The sequence below is a fragment of the Medicago truncatula genome, chromosome 2 (assembly GCF_003473485.1).
Source record: "Medicago truncatula cultivar Jemalong A17 chromosome 2, MtrunA17r5.0-ANR, whole genome shotgun sequence".
Lineage (NCBI taxonomy): Eukaryota > Viridiplantae > Streptophyta > Magnoliopsida > Fabales > Fabaceae > Medicago > Medicago truncatula.
In genome coordinates, this window is record NC_053043.1 from 32,570,996 (window position 1) to 32,591,545 (window position 20,550).

The window sequence follows — 20,550 nt, forward strand, 5'->3', positions numbered from 1 at the left end:
AACGAAAATTTCTTGAAAAAAAATAAAATTGATTTTTGTTTGGCATGTTAGGGGGTAAATCAAAACAATTTTTACAGGGGTTAAATAAATAAAAAATTACAGGGGAAAAATCGGAAATAACCTATATTACAAAAGGTAAAGACCTATTTACCTTTATTTTTTGTAGTAAAAGTTCAAATATATATATTTTTTTGAGGTATATAAATGCTTCTATATCATTTAGCATCTTATATTAGGCAAAGACAGAAGAATATAATTGTACAAAACTAGCAAGCAAAAGAAAGTGTCAAGAATAGAATCAGATACCAAGATATAGTACATAATTAAATTTTTTTCAATCTTCTTTAAAACTTCACCGGTTTTTTTGTTCATAATATGATTTTCTAGGAACAACACCATTTGGCACCTTCCTTTGTATTTCGTTTTTTTAACCTCAATCTATTTATACATCTAAATCTTTTATTATGTAGAAAACCAAGTTAAATCCCTTCAAACAAAAGGAAAACCTAGTTGAACTTGATTCCATGGGAAACCTCTTGGGTAAAAGTAAAAAGCGTAATCCTCAAAATTCTAGGAGTGATAAAGGAGGAAGAATCTTGTCCAACATTCCAGTTCATGAACCTATCCCATTACCACTTACACAACAAGTTGCTTCAATGTCTAAGAAATCAAATTTTGGGACACATAATTCTGGACAAAGTTCAAACACCAAGAAACCTCTCAAGAAGTATGCTTTGATTCAAGATAACTTCACAACTCTTGAACAGGTATAATGATTTTCTCTATTACTTTTTTTATCTCAAATATTAGTCATTATTAATTTAATCAGTATTTTTTTTTGCTTGTGTCGAAAAAAGAATTACTTTTATTAAATCATGTAAATATTCTGTGCGAGTTTTACATGTATTCTTCAACTTTTCTTGTTGTTTCTTTTGTTGCTTCATTCTGAGTTTTGCTTGTATAGTACAAGTTATGAAAGTCTTTCAGAAACAAAATTTGATTGAAAACTTGTATATCAAAATTGGTGTCGGTCCAATACATTTGTTGGCCTAAACTAAATTTTAAGCTGAGTTTAATTTTCTTGTCAAAAAAAAAAGTTGAGTTTATTTTTAATTTTTTTAAATAAAATTTTATATATAAGAGTGAGCAACATAAAAAGTTGGTTTAGCATAAGGGGTTAAACATGCTAAGGAAAAAAGCTTGATAAAGTAAAACATACCGGAAGCATATAGGTCCACATTAAGTATATAGCAACAACTTTAAAGATTTTAAACTCTGCAATGAAAGTGTTTGTTAATGGAAGTAATAACTATTGAACCATGGACCACTCATTTGGTAGTAAGATGTTAGTGTGTTTGGCATAACATTTTCTATTTTAATTTAAATTAAAGGGAAAAAGGAATACCACAATATGGCTATGCTTGTTACTTTTTGCTTAATTAGTACCAATAACTTTATTAAAAGGACATTCTTTATTAAGAATCACTGTTTCATTTTTAAAAGAGATAAAAACCAATATTATTTATTTTTCATTGTCTTTTTTTTGTAGGTTACTGCAGCCTTGAGGAAAGAAGGTTTAGAGTCATCAAATCTCATCCTTGGAATTGATTTTACAAAGAGTAATGAATGGACTGGTATGTTCATGTACATGAACAAATTTTAGACAAGTGATTCCATCTTTCCATTTAAGAGTTAAAGTTTTCTATGCATGGTTATAATCAATGTTTTAAAAATCGAACCGAACATGAGTCAATAACAAGACCTATCAACTATGATTCAACGACTTTAATCCGTTTGAACTGAAATGAAACTGCGGTCAAACAAATCAGTTTAATAACTGAACCGTAGACAATGTCAGTTCACGGTTCAATCGGTTGAGTTTTCCAATTCGGTTTGGTTTTTAAAACATTAGTTTTCATTTGTTCTTTGAAATGATTTTTTATCTTCTGAATGCTCCCCTATAAAGTCAATATATTCTTTTTTTTGAAGGCCAAGTCTCATTCAATAAGAGAAGCCTGCATGCAATTGGAGATACACCAAACCCATATGAGAAGGCCATATCAATTGTTGGCAAGACTTTAGCTCCCTTTGATGAAGACAACTTGATTCCATGCTTTGGCTTTGGTGATGGTAAGCTCTAATAATCCTTAAAGTAGAAATAATGTAATTAATGTTTTTTGCAATTCAAGTTATGGCTCAAATTTTACCATTATATATACAGCCACCACACATGATCAAGAAGTATTCAGCTTTCATAGTGATCATTCACCATGCCATGGATTTGAAGAAGTTTTGGCTTGCTACAAAAACATAGTTCCAAACTTGAAACTCTCAGGTCATTATTATATCATCTTCACTTTTTATTTATGTAGTCTTATTACAGTCAATCAATTCATTATGTGAGGTAAAACAATGTATAATTGTAGTTAGGGACGAATCTACGACTATCATAATTAACAGAGTTTCTCCCACCAAGCTACCATGATTCCGATATTTCAGTCTTAACGACTTATATATGTGTTTTTATTAAATAATTTAATCTTGATGTATCTCATTTGTAAATATTTTTTTTTATATTCATGATCTTGATGCTGTAAACTTTCAATCCAAACGATAGTTTTCTAATGCATGTATCCAATAAAATGTTATGAAGCGGTATAATTAACAATACCAAGTATTACGCGAGTATAATTTGATCTATTATGAGTATTGTTCCCAAAACTTAAAATATGTAGATTGTAGTCTCTTGCATAAGATAAATGGCTGAAGGAAATGATTGGATTTTGTGTGAAGGACCAACTTCATATGCACCGGTGATTGAGGCTGCAATAGACATAGTCGAGAAAAGTCATGGCCAATTCCATGTTTTGGTTATCATTGCAGACGGTCAGGTACATATATAAAATGTTACCTTGATTCATTTCTTCAGCAGTTTGCATATGATTGTCAATTCATATGAATTGTTGGATTTTAAGGTTACAAGAAGTGTAGACTATGATGATAATGAACTCAGTCCTCAAGAAGAGAAAACGATCAAAGCAATTGCTGATGCAAGGTAACTAGATGTCATTTAGAAACCATGAACACAATTTTCATTATTTAGGGACTAATATGATGCTATTTATTCTTTTCCTATTGTTCTGTTTTTATAGTACTTCAAAACAGTTTCATGTGCATCATATATGTTAATGTTCATTCTTTATCTATGATACAGTAAATATCCACTTGCTATAGTTCTGATCGGAGTTGGTGATGGACCTTGGGAAGACATGGAAAAGTTTGATGACAAACTTCCGACACGCGATTTTGACAATTTTCAGGTATTACTAAGAAATAGTACAGTCAAAACGTTTGTCTTAAGTCATAACCTATTTTAATTCGTCCGATATTACTCTACTTTGATGCAACTCTTTTCGGTGAGTGTAAGGCATCATATAATCTAATGATCAACATCCGGCCGAAGATAACTGATACATTATCTTTTTCATCAGTTGGTCACAATATTGTTTTTGTTTTCTATAGTTTGTAAATTTCACGAAAATCATGTCGAAAAACACAAGCGAAACTGAAAAGGAAGCAGCTTTTGCTTTGGCTGCTCTGATGGAGATCCCCTTCCAATACAAAGCATGTGTCGAATTTAAAAAACTTGGGTATGATAAGATCCTTAAACATTAAGCTATGTTATTTTTATCTATTTTATTAAAAGTCTTCTACCAATGACTTGTGCAATCCACGAAATCTCTACTATATAATATTGATAATATATATACTTTTTCTATGAAACAATGCAACTTTTTCTTTCAAGTGACATTATTTAAAGTGATTAACTTTTGTTGTCATCTTTGTGTGTCTATGGATGGATAACAGACGTGTAACTGGCAGAGCGAAGAGAATAGTTCCAAAACCATCTCCTGTTCCTTATTCTCGGCCGGTACCAAGCAATTCGCCAGCATCAACAACAGATGATCATAATCAATCTGTAAGCACTAACTAAAACTTAGAATGCAGTATATTATATGAAGTGAGCAATTCAGTCTAGAGTATGCATATATTGAATCAATGATTGATATTGTGTATGCATATATTGAATCCAGAGTTCAGTAGGTAAATCAATTAATATACTTAGACCCAAAAAATATTCATGAAATATATATATCAATCTTTATTTTTTATTTTTTTACCAACCGGAGTACTTTCTTTAGAGTAGTCAAATCCTAAATCAGTTACTAGAGAATACTAGGTAAATTTGATGTCAGGAAAAATATGTTATTAAGAAGTTATTTTATTAAACATACTGTGTATTTTTATTCCAACAACCATCATATACTAATAATATTTTATGTTTTTTGGTGCAAGTATATCATTGCTATTTTTTGGTTTGTTGCTTGATGGTTTATGCAATCAATGGAATTATGTAGGCCTGCTGTCCTGTTTGTCTGACCAATGCAAAGGATTTGGCTTTTGGATGTGGGCATATGGTGAGCTTGTTTTGATTAATTTTATTTTAGATTAAACAATATCATTATCGCTCTTCGAATTAATAATTAAGCAATAATTGTCTTAATTATTTTTCCAATTGCTGTTAGATTAAACAATATTTTGGAATGCAGACTTGCAGAGATTGTGGATCAAGATTACGAGATTGTCCTATATGTCGAGTGAGGATCACTAGTCGTCTTAGAGTTTATAACGGTTGATTGTACAATGAAATGGTTTGCATAAGATTTATATGTAGGGTTGATGGTGTTGCTCTAAGCCTCTAAGAGCTTAAAAATTGAACACAGATTTCTTGTAATTAAAGTAATAGCTAGGTAGACGTTGAAATGTTTCATGACTGTTGAAAATTGGTGATGAGAAATTCAAATTGATTGGCATTTTTAAGAAGCTAAGCTAACGTTCAGAAACAATTAATATGAATCGAATCGAACGAAATATACACTTTGTTTCTAAATGTCGATGATGTTTTAGAGTTTATGTATGTACAGTAAAATGTTTCTTTTATGATGCAAAGTTTTGACCTTGTTTGACAACTTGCTGGTACATATTTCTCTGGTGCAAATTAGGGATCTTCACCATGAATGTTGATTATTTCAAGAAGGACAATGACAAACTTATAGGCCAATTCAGTCATGGGGATTGTCGAAATCTATCGCCACGGTTTTCCTCATTGAATCACGACGGTGCAGGCATCTGGTTCGCCTTGAAACATGCATACTCGCCAACCCTTTTTCCTCGGTAACGCTCCAACCCTCATTACATACCTCCGTTTCATAAAGGTTTGGGAGCAAAACAAAAATACAAACTTAAAGATTGGAACTTACAAATGTTGAACAAAGATAAAAAGATTGGAAGGCAAAGCAAAACAAAAATAAATTGGGAGCAAAAATAACGCTTGATCCCCAGGTAATAAAGCAAAATAGAGTATCATTAAAACCAAAACGTTTTGACAACATTCTAATAAAATTCTTTCCTTACGATTGATGTCCAGTGTCCAGGGTTAAAAACAATGAAAACTTCTTGGCGGTAATCGATAGAGCCAAAAATGTGTTTTTTTCCTTATGATTTTGATTTTGGTCCCTAACAATTGAGCGAACTTTGATTTAAGTCTTTGAGATTTTTTTTCTTCTTCTTTATTTCTACTTCTCAATTAATGTTAGCAAAAAAAAATTGACGGGAATAAATAAAATAGCTATGTCGTCAAAAATAATCATGTGGCAAGATTCTTGGCCACATCAACGCCTCCTATATATGCTGTAGAATCTATGTTTTCTTACATAACCTATTTTTTATACTGGTGTATATTCTAAGGGTTATTTTAACGATTAACCCAAAAATATATATGGAAGATTGAGAAGTTTTGCATTTCATTTTTACGTAAGATGTGTAAGACCGAGCCACGACTTGAAAAAATTCAAATATTCAATATAAATTAATTAAAGTATTAAATAAGATTTTAGTCCCTATAAATATATTAAATTTTGATTTTGATCACTTCAAAATTTTTCTTCAAACAACAATCCTCCAAATGTTTTCCATCAACATTTGCAGGGCCGTTCCTTCCCATGCGCAAGGAGCTCTACGGAGCCGAGCCTCCAATTTATGGGGGCCTTAATTATTTATAGGGGTATGAGTATAATTGTTGGGATGTAGGATAATATTTTCTTTTGTTATTATATCACCGTGAGCTTAGTTCAGTTGGTATGGATATTGCATATTATATACAGGGGTCGGAGTTCGAACCCTGGACACTCCACTTCTCCACAACTTAATTGTGTGAGCTCTAGTCATCAGACTACTTGACCAATTTTTCCATTTTTAATATTAGAGCCGAGCCTCCAATTTTTTGGAACGGCCCTGAACATTTGTTGTCCTTGTTTTTAGTCAAATCATGTGTATCATTCATATTTTTAATAATTTTTTGAAGAAATGTTCATATTATTATAAGAATTTCCCCAACAAAATCTTAAATATTTTAACAAAAAATTGATTAAATATTTAAGTGTCAATAGTCTAAAAATTCTTATATAATTTATTGCTTGTTAAAAAATTCTAAAATCTTGCAAGCAATGTTTTTATAACGTATCAAACATGACCCTAAAGAACCATGCAAAAGTTCGAAAGATACACATTAACTGATTTAAAAGAAGATACTAAATATACAAGCTGAAAACATTTTCAGAGGTTGGTGAGGGAGAAGAAGCCCCTTGTGGGAAAAGAAAAATAACACATAAAGAAAGAAAATCGCACAAAATCACTTATAAAAATGCAGGAATTTACTTGACAATGCAATGAAGTATGAATGGCCTTGTATTCCATCTTTAATCTTTGATCACATAGCATGAATGTTTGTGTGTGTGAGAGAGAAAAGATTTAGGGTAAGACATATAAAATAGTTTTTTAAAGCCAATTTCGGTATTACAATTAAATCTTCATTAACCAGATATTTTTGGGGAGTGATTAGAAAAAATCACAAAATAATATGAAAGTAATATAAAATAATTATTTAAGAAGCAAGATTATTCCACCCGAAATTGACACTGAAAAGAATTGAATAGAATTGAATCTGAGATCTTTCTTTAAGAAAGAAAGAATTGAATATGAGATCTTGAGAGGGCACACTATCAGGTCTCAAACCAACATCATCAAACTAACCCAAATGAATAGGTAATATAAAATAATTGAAGCCAATAAAAAATGGTTCTGTTTATAAATAGCTGACTGACTCGTAATTAAAGTCGTCGATTCAACTTGTGCGACCAACTTATAGATATATTTGATGGGTCGCACAAGTTGTAAGTATTAATGTTTAACAAGTCTTGAAGGATACAATGACCTTGGTTAATGGTTTATGAACCCGCAATTATTCACTTCAAAGAATTAAAAGTGTGTCTATTTTTCTTTTAGTGGCCGCGGTTTGAACCCCAAACCTTGCCTATTTTATGCATTGTCCTAACCAATTGAGTTAAGCTCACGAGGACAATTAAAAGTGCGTGTATTTTGTCGTTGAATTTTATGAAATAAATATAAATTAATTTTTTTACGAGTTTAATTGATATATTATGTTGGTGTAAATTAATTTTACATTAATATCTAAAAAGAATCAATTATTTATTATAGCTTATTAAAGCATGGTTGATTTGTAAAAAAAAAAAACATGATTTAACAGAAAAGAAAACAGTTGCTATTGGATGACAATGTAAAATGAATATCGTACATATTTTCTCTTAGTTTAAAAAAATAATTAATAATAAATTGGTTTAAAGAAGACTTCATTAAACTAGAGTAAGTTGACATAAATCAGAAAGGGTATGATCATTTGGCAACACAGCACGAAACGAAGTATCTTTTACAAAAACACAAACAGTCACAAAAAAACGTCAAACTCTAATTCAACCATTCCATTCTATAGGTATGTGTCTTTCTATGTTGTCTTTTTTTTTCTTCTTCAATGTTTGGTGTAGATTTTGAACTTATAGTTTTGTCAATTGCATATTTTATATTTATTATATTCTTCACTTTGATCATGGATCATGATGAACTTTAAACCGCAAAGTACTCTTATTTTTGTTGTTTGAATATTTTTGTTGTTTTGCTTGAAATTCTTTTGTTTTTGTTTCATCTCAAACTTTCATTTTCCTTCTTTTGTTTTTCTTCTTGTTGTTTTCTGGATATAGCAGCAGACCAACGGTTACGTAACGTTAATCTACTTGTTATTTGGCCATTGAAATCTATCTTTTAATAATGATGATAATATTTTTTTTCCGAGGAAGAATATCAATGATAATGATTGGATAAAAAATAATATCAATCAACGATATAATTTATTCCATAATTCATGTATTTTGAAAGTCACCACATAGTGATCTATATTTTTGAAATATAACAGTCATATTTCGATCAAATTCTTCATAACATTATTATTATTTTTTAAATATTAACTTTACTTTGTATATAAAATAAAATCCTTTAACATGTTCATGTTGGATATTGGGAATTCATTCTCCTTACACAGATATATTCTTTGTATTTTTATGCATCATTCATTAGTACATAAAATACTTGATTTTATACTATATTTACAGAGGATCATGAAAGTCCCTTCCAAGTGATGTAAATAATTTTAATTTTATTGATTATTCAAATCAAATATAAAATATTTGCTTTTATGACTTAGGAAAAATGTCATGCTGAAAGAATAAAGTTAAAATAAGGAAAAATGTCATGATTTTATGACTTAGTTTTAGACTTTATAAAAAATAAAATGTTAGTTTTGGACAAAACTTTATATTTCTTGAATCCCAAGTTTTTTTTTTTTTTTTTTTACAGAACTTGAATCCCAAGTTTCACTTTCTTTATATAATATATTCCTTTTCACCGATCCCTTTCAACTTTGTTTGATATTTAACGATCATATGATCAATACTTTGGTACCTCTCAAGGTAAATTACTCTAATTGGAAAATCACAATGAGATTTAATTAGGCTTTTATTTTTTATTTTAACTTGAATTATTGCTCTCTGTTATGAACCGAAGTTAATTACTGTTTTGAAGAAGACACGATTAAGTTAATTACTTTTTTTTTTTTTTTTTTTTTTTTTTTTTTTTTTTTGCTTTGCTCACAAGAACATTATTGTTAGGTCCATTGCACAGAAAACAACTTTTACTTTCTTGGAAAAAAATCATTGCATATATTTTCCATATATAAACATATTTAGTTTTCATGTGTTCAACCTAAGAAAGTATTCAACCTAAAACGTATGCAACATAATTGGTAGCATGTTAATTTACCATTTTGTTTGATGTAGGTTTAATCTTCACCTGTAGAACTTCAAACTCAAAGTGTGATAATTCTCAAATGGGTCTTAGAGTTCATCTTCTTGTTCTTATTTTGGTCTCTTTCTCATTAAGATGTGAATCATGGGGTTGGTTTTCATCAAATAAGAAGACTCACTCTAATGATAGGTCTTATGGCAACCAAGGAAGTTTTAGAGGTTCGAGTGCCGAGTTCTCGATTGAGGCTTTCAATGATCCGAAGGGAATGAAGCTAATAGAGAATGCTAAGAACAAAATGGTTGGATCAAATACTTGTTGGCAAAATGCTTATCAACATCTTTTTGCTGGATGTTCTGAAATTTTGGCTGCTGATGAGAAAAGGTCGAGATTGGCTTGGCATCTAAGTGATTGCTTTCAAAGGGATTCTGGAAGGGTTTCCTTTCCTCGCTGTGACGCAGAAACATCAATTGCAACATGCCTAAGAAACTTAGACGATCTTGCTCATAAGGTTTACCTTGAATTCTACCTCGAAACAAACTCCATTTGTTATCAATTACAGTTAAGTGCATTTGCTTTTTACCAAACTATTTGTCAATTCTTTATTTGAATTTTTTTTTTTATGTTTTTGTTGCACTATGCAAGAAAAAAAAATAGTGAACGAAAAATGCTTAGTGATATATAACTCATTTGTTATCAATTACAGGACACATGCATTCAAGCATGAAACTGAGAGACTTGTGACTGAATTGAAAAGTTCGGCTCAGTATGTCGAGGAGAAGCTAGATAACATTGAAGAAAAATCAGATAATTTGTTACAAGGCTCAAAACAGATTTTTGATTCTCTTGAATCGGTTAATAGTCACACACAACTAGTTGCTCAAACTGTTAAGAATGTTGAAACTCATATTGATGTGGTATTAAGGCACTCTGAAAGTGTTTACGAACAAACGACAAAAATTGCAGCATCGCAGTCACAACTTGAAGAAGGTCAAGAAGACATGAAGATGAAGTTAGAGGATGGTGTAGCATTGCTCAAAGAATCTTATAGTTATTTGGGAAAAGAAATAGAAAAGTTAAGAGAGGAAGCCATTGAGATTGAGAATGAAGTTATCAAAGTTGGAGATACTATGTCATCAAAGATGAACACTCTACAAACCAAAGCGGAAGATATTGGAAATATTGCAAGGGTTTCCTTAGAAAAACAACATGAACTTTTAGATGGGCAATCCACAGCACTCAAGGGACTAAATTCATTGAACGAGGTTCAATTCAAAGCATTAGAGGAAAGCAGGTAAGATTTATCAAATTTTATAAATTTGTATTCATAAATCATATTATGCAAAGTGCTAACCTCATAATTGGTGAGATGTAGGAAAAGCCTACAATATTTTTCTGAATATGGACATAAGCAACAAGAAGAGCTTTTAAGACGTCAAGAGCAGATGCAAGGACTTCACGATCGGTTAATGGAAAATTCAAAAACAATATTATCTGCTCAGGTTTGCAACTATAGTTTCCGAGTGTTAAATCCTTATAAACATGCATCCTTAATATTTTTTTCTTTTGATTCAGAAGATCTACTAATAGTTTATCTCTACCTATACTTTATAGGAAACTTTTGAGGCAAAACAGGCTACCATGTTTGTTGCTTTGGATAAAATCTTTGCTTTGCAAAATGCCATGTTGATTGAATCAAGAGTGATTAAAGCTTTCTTCATTTATGCGATATCAATCTTTGTCATCTTCATGTTGACTAGCACGAAGCAAACCTACAATGTTCAACCCTTACTTTATATTGGTAAGTATCCCATCACGGAGTTTGTCTCCTAAAGTGAGAAAATTAATGGTTGATATTGTAATCATCCATGATTTGTTATAGATGTACTTATAATATCAATCATTGATTTCTTCATCAACAATTTAAATTTCTCATTTACTCTCCAAATCACTATAGAGTAGCCAAATTTACAAATTATGTCTTTACTTTCTAAAACATCGAAGTAATTATTGGTTAAACATAACATGTTATATGGACTTTTTATTTACAGAGCTTTGTGTTGCTCTCTTTGTGGAAGTCTTAATTATTCGTTTAACGAATGACGACATAGAGCAACAGACATGCATAATAAACAAGGTCCGATTATTTTTTAAGGTAGCTGCTTCAGCTCATCTTCTGTATGCAATTTTCACATACAGGTAAGTGTACAAGCAATAAATGTTTTACTCATATAAACATTTCAATATTGGTTATAGAAAACATAAATAATAGAGAATTGGTTGTTAATTAATTATGCAGGGACTATGAAAGATTGAACCATCAAATGCTCCTAACACTGGTTAATAAGATAAACAGCATGCAAAAATTGAAGGAGTCAACTTGGGAATTCGATACTACTGACTATGTGGATTGGTCTCAATGGGTAGATACCGATTTACCTGATGATGTAAATTGCCTTGATGATCCGGACTTCGTAATTCCAGAAGAAGTTGCAGAGAATTCTATCACAACCTCCACAACAAAAAGTTATAACTTACGAGCAGCAATCGTTTACATTGATTAGATACTTGTAATAACCTATGTACAACAATTTATTTCATTAATATATTTTCATGATTATGGATTATGTATACTAATAAATATGTAATTATTAATCTGGTCATCGTATGTGAAGGTTGACATGTTAGACATACACATTACTTTTTGAAATTTAGAATAACTTCAATGATCCATACACAAGACTCTACATTTTGAAACGAAAGTATATTAAACGAAAGTTAAGCGTAGTTGGAGTGTAAGTCAAGGTTTTTAGAGTCTGTTCAATGTTCAGTTTGTTCAATGTTCAACATTAAAGCTTCCTAGAGTGAGGGTCAAAGTTAACGAAAGATATGTTAAGTCTTTGAATTTCAGCCGTAAATTGGAAATCGATCCAATCTTTAAACATTGATCGCTTTTTTCCTGAGATCCACTTGTTCTGCATCCTCCCAAACTGGAATGCGAGAATTTTGAGTTGTTCAGTTTGTTTTTAAAACAAGTGTTGTGAGATAAAAAGTGAAGAAAGACAAAGTTTGTTCTGGTTTGTGCCAAGGCCCAAACCATGGCTAAGTCTGGACTTCCCGCTTCATAGCTCCAGAAGGACCACAGTAGAATATCTTCCCATGATCTGGATCGTCCAGTCCGGATCCAAGGACATCATCCCACGATCTGCATACAGTTAAACATTGGACTGTCTTCGCAAGTACCAACCTCGCCGTCAAAGAAGAAGGTTTGCAACGAAGGCCCACACTCAGAGGCCATTCAACACCACCATCCAAAGATCTGAGGTTCGACATGATCAAGATCAAAAGAGAGCAAGTGTTGGCTAAGTCTAGACTTCCCACTCCTGGTTAAACATGAGGACTAGATGTTGGTAACGAGATAGGATATGCGACTAAGAAGAGTTCATTACACATTTTTTATTTTTCTGGTGTTTGACTTAGAACGCATAACACAACCTGCACTACAATATGCACTGGGCTACGACTCTAATATGTATGTATTCTTTCATTTCAATGAAAAATCCTTCGTAAAAATTTAAAAAATAAACAATTCAATTGTTAAAATTTAGCTCCTTAAAAAAAAAAAAAAAATAGCAAAAATTTAACATTTTAATCTTAAAGTATCGACTTTAAATCATCTCGAAAACAGTTGTAAAAATGATCATTGGTGTCACTTTGATTTTATTTTTTTTGACAAGATAGTGTCATTTTGATTAGTATTTTTTTTCATTCACTAATTTAAAAAATATAAATCTACTTATACATAAATAGACGTGAATAGGGGTGCAAATATGATAAGTTGAGCTAGACTTTGTAAGAGTCTCTTCTGTGAAATTTTTTAAAGTGTATGTCTGACTTGGGACGCATCATATGTTTATTTTTGCTTGAATATAACCTTTGAAAGTTTGGTATGGATTATTAATCCATTTAAAAGCTTATTTCATATGAATAAGTAATTTTATCTAAATTTAAAATAAATTAGCGAACTAAAAGATAAATGAGATTAAACTCTTTTGATATTTAACATAAATTTTTAAGGAATTTCTCTACATATGATATCATATTTCAATTGTAGTTTATAATAATACATATAAATATGCAAAAAAGTAATGTAGACTAATAAGTTTGACTCTCCGAAAATGTTAACAAAATTCTAATTTAATTCAAAGTGCAAATTATAATATAATAATATTAGTAATTAATAATATTCCCCTAAAAAATAATTAGTAATTAATAACATTAATTATATTTACTTAAGTAGTTCGGTCCGATAAGCCTAAAAAACTTTTTCTAAACAAGCATAAGTCTTCTCTATTAAAAAATAAAATAAAAAATCAAAGTCTAACTTGCCTTTGTTGCAGGTTAGGTCATACAGACAAGCCTTTTTTTGACAAAATAAAAGATATTTATTCATTCAAATCGATAGAGTACATCGATATAATACAAATTCGCTAAAAACAAAAAGGATGAATATGTGAACAGGCTCACATCATCCATGTTAATAGCATAAAATGGCAAAGTACAATTGCCCACACATATGACTATATTTAAATCTCCGGAATAACCATGTATCCGGATCTGCAACGTGGATGACTCCAAAGTCATTGATTGGATCTGCACTGGATCGAAGCTGATCTGACAATCTGAATTGATCAAATACCTGAGAGAAACAAGAAAAACAAACAACGTCGCACAAAGACGACGAACAAACCAATGTCGCACGAAGACGACGAAATCACAAAATAAAAAACAAAATAGATGTGAAAATCACTTATTTCAATAAAAGGGAAAAGGAAAAACAAGTTAGAGGGGTGATTTTGGGTCAAAAAATGACCCTAAATCACCCATCTTTGATGGATGAAGGAGAAGAAACTAGAGTTTTGGTGACGACTCACTAGAGAGAAGAGAGAAGGGGAAGAGAGATTTTTTTTTTTTTTTTTTTTTAGGTCGTACAGACAAGCCTATAATCTATTCTCACATTTAAGATATTAATTTTTGGTTTTTTCTAGATTACCTTTGAAGAATGGTGGGTAATTTACCCACCAACCAATGAAAATGAGCAATTTATTGGTGGGGTCAAGATAGTTCATGGATACCACTTAAAAATATGTTTATGTGGCTAATGTGTATTGGTTGGGGTAAATTACCCATTATTCTTCCATGGGTACCCTAGTTGTCACCTTAATTTTTTATATTTTTTCACCAAATTATTAAATGTGAAGTTTTTAGACAAAATAAGATTGAACCGGCGAGTTTATTATTTGAACCGGTTGAGTCACACGGTTATTCAAATAATCGAATATCAAACTCTTTCCCTCCAACATCAACACTTCAACTAACCGCGTTATTCTCCGACCACCGTAACCGTCCCTCACCGGACCACCGTAACCGTCCCTCACCGGACCACCGTAACTGTCTCTCCATTCTCGCCGGAGAAGCCAACATCATTCTTCTCAGAGCACTGGTATTTCCGATTGTTTTTCTTTGCGTGATCAGTAACTGTGTGCAATTCTTGATATTGCAATGAATCGCGTTTTCAATCCCACATTCTTCATAAAATGCAGTTTCAATGGTTGAATGATCTTGCTTAGGATCCTTCTTGTTTTGATTCTCTTGACATTTTTTATTCTCTTCACGTTATCATTTGATGCATTTTGTTTTTCGATTTTTTGCAATATAAGAATTGCACACTGTTTTTCTTCTCCAAAGCATTCTTCTTTTTTCTTTGCGTTTTCAGTAATAGTTCAATCTCACGTTCTTGATATTGCAATGAATCTTTTCTTATGATTCTTGTTGTTTTGATTCTCTTGAAAATTTGAAAACATTTTGTATTTCAATTTTTGGAATGATTTGAATTTAATCTTGATTTGAGAAAATGTGAGATTGTGTTTTTTCTTCTTTTCATTTTGTTGTATGCAGCGAGTTTCTCTGCGGTCGAATCACGAAAAGTAAAGCAATCTTTGGAATTTGGTGATCCTCTAAGAGTAAAGGTATTATGCGAAGAATCCCATACTACTTGATTTGAGGACTTAGGCATTTCATATCAACTTAACTGTTATACCCCTCACCGAGAAATTGTATATCATTGTTGATTTGAGATTAAATTGTATATTTTTGGTATATGTGTAAAATTCCTCTCCTCAATCACACACACGCAGGACACAAGTACCTTAATCATCATTTAATAATATTGAATTTCATTTGACAGTTTAGCCCATGAATTAATTAAAGTTGGCTGTATGTTAGCCAACTACGATTAATTCCAACGAATCTAACAACTTAGGTGCTTCACCGAGTAATTTCATCTGATTTGGGACTTACACATTCCATAATTTTCCTATTGATATAAGGTGTTACATCCCTTGCCGAGACATTGTATAGCATCATGCAGTTCCTTCTTTGATTTCAGTTTGTCAATTACATCATGCAGTAACCACAATTCTGTTTGTCTTGTTTGGTTGCATACATTTATATGCTTTCTTGTGTTGACTTTGTTGAGAGGTTGCACCTTGATGGGCCAGCTTTCTAGTTGCTATATCTTGTTTTTGTAGTCTCTTCATTTATCGATATTGTTTCTTATTTGGTTTTGTTGGATGGCTGTAATACAGATGAGTGATGATGAGACAGAATTTCCTGACAGTACCGATTCATCTGGCAGTACTGATGAGTTAATTGAAAAGCTTGAGGATGAACTAGATGATGATGGTGCAGACAACTCTTCGTCAGATGAAGAAGCTCAAAGCCAAGATTCCAGGTGCTCTCCTTCACCTATTTCATATTACATGTGTTACAGTAATAGTTAAGTTGTTGCCTGGTTGATTTTACTAATTTATTGAAATTTAGTAGGTGTGACTAATTCATATTAGGTCGTTATTTGTGAGAGGACTAAACATTGTTTAGATATAGAGTATTGTGATGCTTATATAAATGAATTTATCTGAAAATTTGGTTTTGATAGAGTGCAATGACTCTTCAGTAGGGAACAATGTTTGTTATTGTAGTGGTCTCAACTTTGATAGAGTGATTCTTGTTTCCAAAACCTCATTTAAGGCATTGCCTTTATTACACTGAAATGATGTTCTGGATATGGGGTCCTTATGCCATTTCTTCTCAAGTCAAACGACAACATGTTTTTAGCTATGGTTTGCTTATATATATGAAAACTTATTTTTTAGCAATGGTCATACCTATTGAGAGATATCTGGACTCAAGTGACCTATTTTTAGGAAAACACTTTGATTCTTGTTGTTAATGTATTCTTTGATTCATGTTTTCTGATCAAATTTCACTCTGCTACACTTTATTGTACAAATTTAAGCAGAATTAAAAGACTTAAGTCTGATAGCACCAGTGTAACTGAGGCGTCTACTTCAGAAGGAACCACGGAACAAAAATCAGGTAATTTATTCATAAACTGTTTCCATCACCAAAAATTTATTTATACACAGTTTCACCTTTAGAGCAAGTAAAGCAAACCATTTTGAAGAAAGGATGTGATACTCTTTGTTAGTTTTAGCTTCCATATGCTCAGTTTGTTAGACTTGCATCTAAGTTTGATTTAAGCGAACTGGTTTCCCCCCTTCACTTCATCATTAAACAGTATTGATTTTTTATTTAAGGAGGCTGTTGTTTCTTATAGAGAAATGAACTAATGATGCATGCGCAATCAAATATCGCACACCCCATACTACCTTTTCTTAGATTATGCAAAATCTTTTCAAATATTTGTGAAAATATGAATATGAATAACATACAACTTTGTCACTCTGTCTTTAAAATGTTGTAACTCTCTCTATATTGATACTTAATTGTTGGATATATGTAGATGGATGTATGCATCCTGGATCATTTGGAGGCATTTGTATACATTGTGGGCAAAAGGTGGATGCGGAATCTGGTGTGTCATTTGGGTATATACATAAGGTACAATTTTTTTCTAATGATTATCTTGCGGGGTACTAATAACATAGATTTGGATAGTTGTTGTTGCCACATGTCGCTATTTTTGAATGACTGTTAGATTAAGTTATTTGTTTAAAAGCTAATTCCTGATTCAGTGACCGTGCCCAACAAGTATTGCTACGAGCCTATAGCACCACTTATCTGGGATATGTAAGTATACATCTGAATAGTGTCGTTCCTCATAGCCACATTTTTTAAAAAGAAAACTTTGTATAAGTAAATATAAACATTGAGCCTATAGAAATAAATATACACGGTAATTCCCTATGGACTTGCAAAGGTGGTGTTATTGTTGAGGGAGAATAAGTTGGTAACCAAGGGAGAGTTAGGATTAAGGATTAACCAAGGGAGAATAATTTGGTAACCAAGGGATTAAGGATTTGGTAACCAAGGTGCTGTTATAGTTGATGAGCTGGAAGCAAATTTCATTATAAAATCCTTTGAATTATTTTTTGTCTTTACCTTTGAATTCTTGTTGTATCCTATCATACACACAACCCAACTATTTATTCTGCATAACTTAACCAAGTAACAGGTTGTTAAATATGGAGATTTTTGTATTTTCAGGGACTAAAACTTGATGATAAGGAAATTTCTAGAGTGCGCGACATAGACGTGAAGAATTTATTAAATCGTAGAAAGCTTTGTTTGGTTCTGGACCTAGATCACACACTGCTAAATACCACTTTTCTTTACCGTTTGAGCTCAGAAGAAATGCATTTAAAAACCCATACAGATTCTCTAGAAGGTAATTGCTAAATACCATTAGTTTTTGCTGAAAGCGTGAAATGCTGGCATTATACAGCTTTCTTGGTTTGCTAGTGTCTTAGTTATGTTTGTTAAATGCTTTTGGAAAGCTTTTTATATATGCTGCCTTTCTGAACTTGTATATGATGAAACAATAGATATCTCTAAAGGTAGCCTCTTCATGTTGGAGCATGTGCAAGTAATGACCAAGTTGAGGCCCTTTGTCCGCACATTTCTTAAAGAAGCAAGTGAAATGTTTGAAATGTACATCTACACCATGGGTGATCGGCGGTACTCGTTAGAGATGGCCAAGCTGCTTGATCCTCAAGGGCTCTACTTCAAAGATAAGGTAATTTCTCGAGAGGATGGGACTCAAAAGAACGTGAAGGATCTGGATCTTGTGTTGGGGACAGAAAATTCTATCTTAATTCTTGATGATAAAGAAGAGGTGAGTGCACTGCTAGTTTCAGCTAAATTGTTTCATTGGAAGAGTTGATGACAATCTCATAATATTTTTCTTTTTACCTATATGTACGAACAAATTATATCACTCTTAGTTCCTGCAATCTCATAAGAGTTGGTAAGCATTGAAAAGAGAGTGTGTTGCTAGCATCTTTCGTTGGTTAGAGCACAACTAAAGTTGGAAAAAAAACTACTTTTTTTAATAAAAAAATTAAACAGTCAAATGATTATAGACTTCTTTAATAGGCTTTGATACCATCTTTTAATTTGGTTTGGACCTAACTCAACCCTACAACTCAAGTGTGAAGACAGTTTACATAGATTTTTTTTTTTTAAGCATAACTGATCTATTCATTAAAGCTTACAGTATACTACTACTACTAGCATAAATGATTATAGACTTCTTTAATAGGCTTCGATTCTTGTCTTTCTTTATTAGGCTTACAGTTTTTTCTGATTATTGGTTAACTTGGTGTTTTTATTTTAATACTCTTTTCGAATTTTAATGAATCATTCCTCTAAATTTTATTCTCTATAAATGAAGTTAATAGTTTGAAATGCGCTAAAGATCTTAGCATTTAATGATTCAGATGTCATTGTTTATCATTTGAGAATCAATAAACCAATGTTGTAGGTATGGCCGAAGTACAGAGATAATCTGATATTGATGGAGAGATACCACTTTTTCAATTCAAGTTGTCAGGACTTTGGCCTCCAATGCAAATCACTTGCTGCATTGAATATTGATGAGAATGAAACTGATGGTGCGCTTGCCAAAATACTCGAAGTGCTAAGACAGATCAACTACAAATTCTTCGATGTATGTCTGATAAGTTGTTGATAAAAAATTTGTTGTATTTGATATGTTGCTAAAACTGTGTGGTGGGATTTTGTAGGAACTTCAAGGAGATCTTGTTGATCGAGATGTGAGGCAGGTAGTTAGTTATCTTGTTATTCATCTTTCTTCTGGTTCGTGCATTTTGTTGATGAAAATATATATAAGTTAATTTGTCATCCTAGTGTCATATTCTGATAATGTTATGTTATGCTTGCAATCAATTCATGTTTTCCAGGTTTTGTCATCATTTCGAGGTGAAGTCTTAAGAGGATGTGTGATTGTTTTCAGCCTTAATTTTCGTGGTGACTTGCGAATACTCAGGAGGATAGCAGAGAGGTTAGGAGCTACTTGTTTGAAAAAACATGACCCCACTGTGACACATGTAGTTGCTACTGATTTTGTAACTAAAGAGTCCCGCTGGGCCGTTGAAGAAAAGAAGTTTTTGGTTAATCGTCGATGGCTAGAGGCTGCAGATTTCTATTTCCAAAAGCAGCCTGAGGAAAACTTTCTTTGTCAAAATGCACTAGTTTCTGGTAGTTAGTTAAAGAGTGTTGTTACAAGGATTTTGTGTTTGTGAAGATCAGAAGATGGATGTGGAAGGAACTGAGTTTCAGTTGCTACGTTATTTAGAGGAAATGGTCTCTTTGCATGGTGTGCTGAAATCTATTTTTATCTGATTGTAGAGCTCAGTTACTGCTCAGTTTTGGACGTCTATCAAGCTACATTAGAAACCTGTTTGGACCTTAAAACAGTTTTTTATTTTTTATTTTTTATTATTTTTATCGTCAAACCGATGGGTAATCTTAGACGACTATACAAATCCTGAAGTATATGTTCGGGCTTGTATTCTTGATCTTGGAGGTAGTTGGACAAATGTTTGCCCATATCGAAGTTGCACATAAATAGTTATCAATCTAATATTAAAGTGACGCCATTTGAGGCGTACATATAGACGATGTATGTCTTCGATAGGAAGGGTTGAAGTTGGAAAATCTAGGCTGGTGGGCCTATAGTTAATTATAGGTATCAATGAAAAGATTGTTTAGTGACAACTCAAAATAGGAAAAGTCTTATTCTAGCAAGAGACGATATCTCTTAGAGTTCACTGTGGGAGAGCTTGTATTCTTACGTGTTTCACTAATGAAGGGTGTTTTATGGTTTGGCAAAAGGGGCAAGTTAGCTCAAGGTTCATTAGGCACTTTGGGATTTGGTAGAGATTCAAATTTCTAGCA

The 20,550-nt window shown here is 32.0% G+C and overlaps 3 protein-coding genes across 4 annotated transcripts; all 3 read left to right on the plus strand.

Annotated features, from left to right (window-relative positions):
• Window positions 1–232: 232 nt before the first annotated feature.
• On the plus strand, window positions 233–4,889 carry LOC25486894 (E3 ubiquitin-protein ligase RGLG4). Of its 2 annotated transcripts, XM_039830625.1 has the most exons (12): window positions 233–767; window positions 1,550–1,634; window positions 1,990–2,130; window positions 2,222–2,335; window positions 2,794–2,891; window positions 2,976–3,055; window positions 3,215–3,320; window positions 3,523–3,650; window positions 3,868–3,979; window positions 4,419–4,478; window positions 4,611–4,699; window positions 4,732–4,884. In XM_039830625.1, the coding sequence occupies exons 1-11, from the start codon at window positions 525–527 to the stop codon at window positions 4,695–4,697; spliced, it is 1,254 nt and encodes a 417-aa protein (XP_039686559.1). In that variant the 5' UTR covers window positions 233–524; the 3' UTR covers window positions 4,698–4,699; window positions 4,732–4,884. The 2 variants fall into 2 exon arrangements, with proteins under 2 accessions (XP_039686559.1, XP_013464176.1); XM_013608722.3 differs by having other exon boundaries at window positions 4,611–4,889.
• A 2,930-nt stretch (window positions 4,890–7,819) lies between these two features.
• LOC25486895 (protein GAMETE EXPRESSED 1) lies at window positions 7,820–11,933 on the plus strand. The gene is made up of 7 exons (XM_039830624.1): window positions 7,820–7,909; window positions 9,306–9,831; window positions 9,977–10,564; window positions 10,646–10,772; window positions 10,885–11,071; window positions 11,322–11,469; window positions 11,570–11,933. The coding sequence occupies exons 2-7, from the start codon at window positions 9,356–9,358 to the stop codon at window positions 11,832–11,834; spliced, it is 1,791 nt and encodes a 596-aa protein (XP_039686558.1). The 5' UTR covers window positions 7,820–7,909; window positions 9,306–9,355; the 3' UTR covers window positions 11,835–11,933.
• Window positions 11,934–15,917: 3,984 nt separating this feature from the next.
• Window positions 15,918–19,859, plus strand: LOC25486896 (RNA polymerase II C-terminal domain phosphatase-like 4). The gene is made up of 8 exons (XM_013608725.2): window positions 15,918–16,063; window positions 16,631–16,707; window positions 17,135–17,232; window positions 17,839–18,019; window positions 18,177–18,466; window positions 19,115–19,300; window positions 19,377–19,415; window positions 19,554–19,859. The coding sequence occupies exons 1-8, from the start codon at window positions 15,918–15,920 to the stop codon at window positions 19,857–19,859; spliced, it is 1,323 nt and encodes a 440-aa protein (XP_013464179.2).
• Window positions 19,860–20,550: the final 691 nt, after the last annotated feature.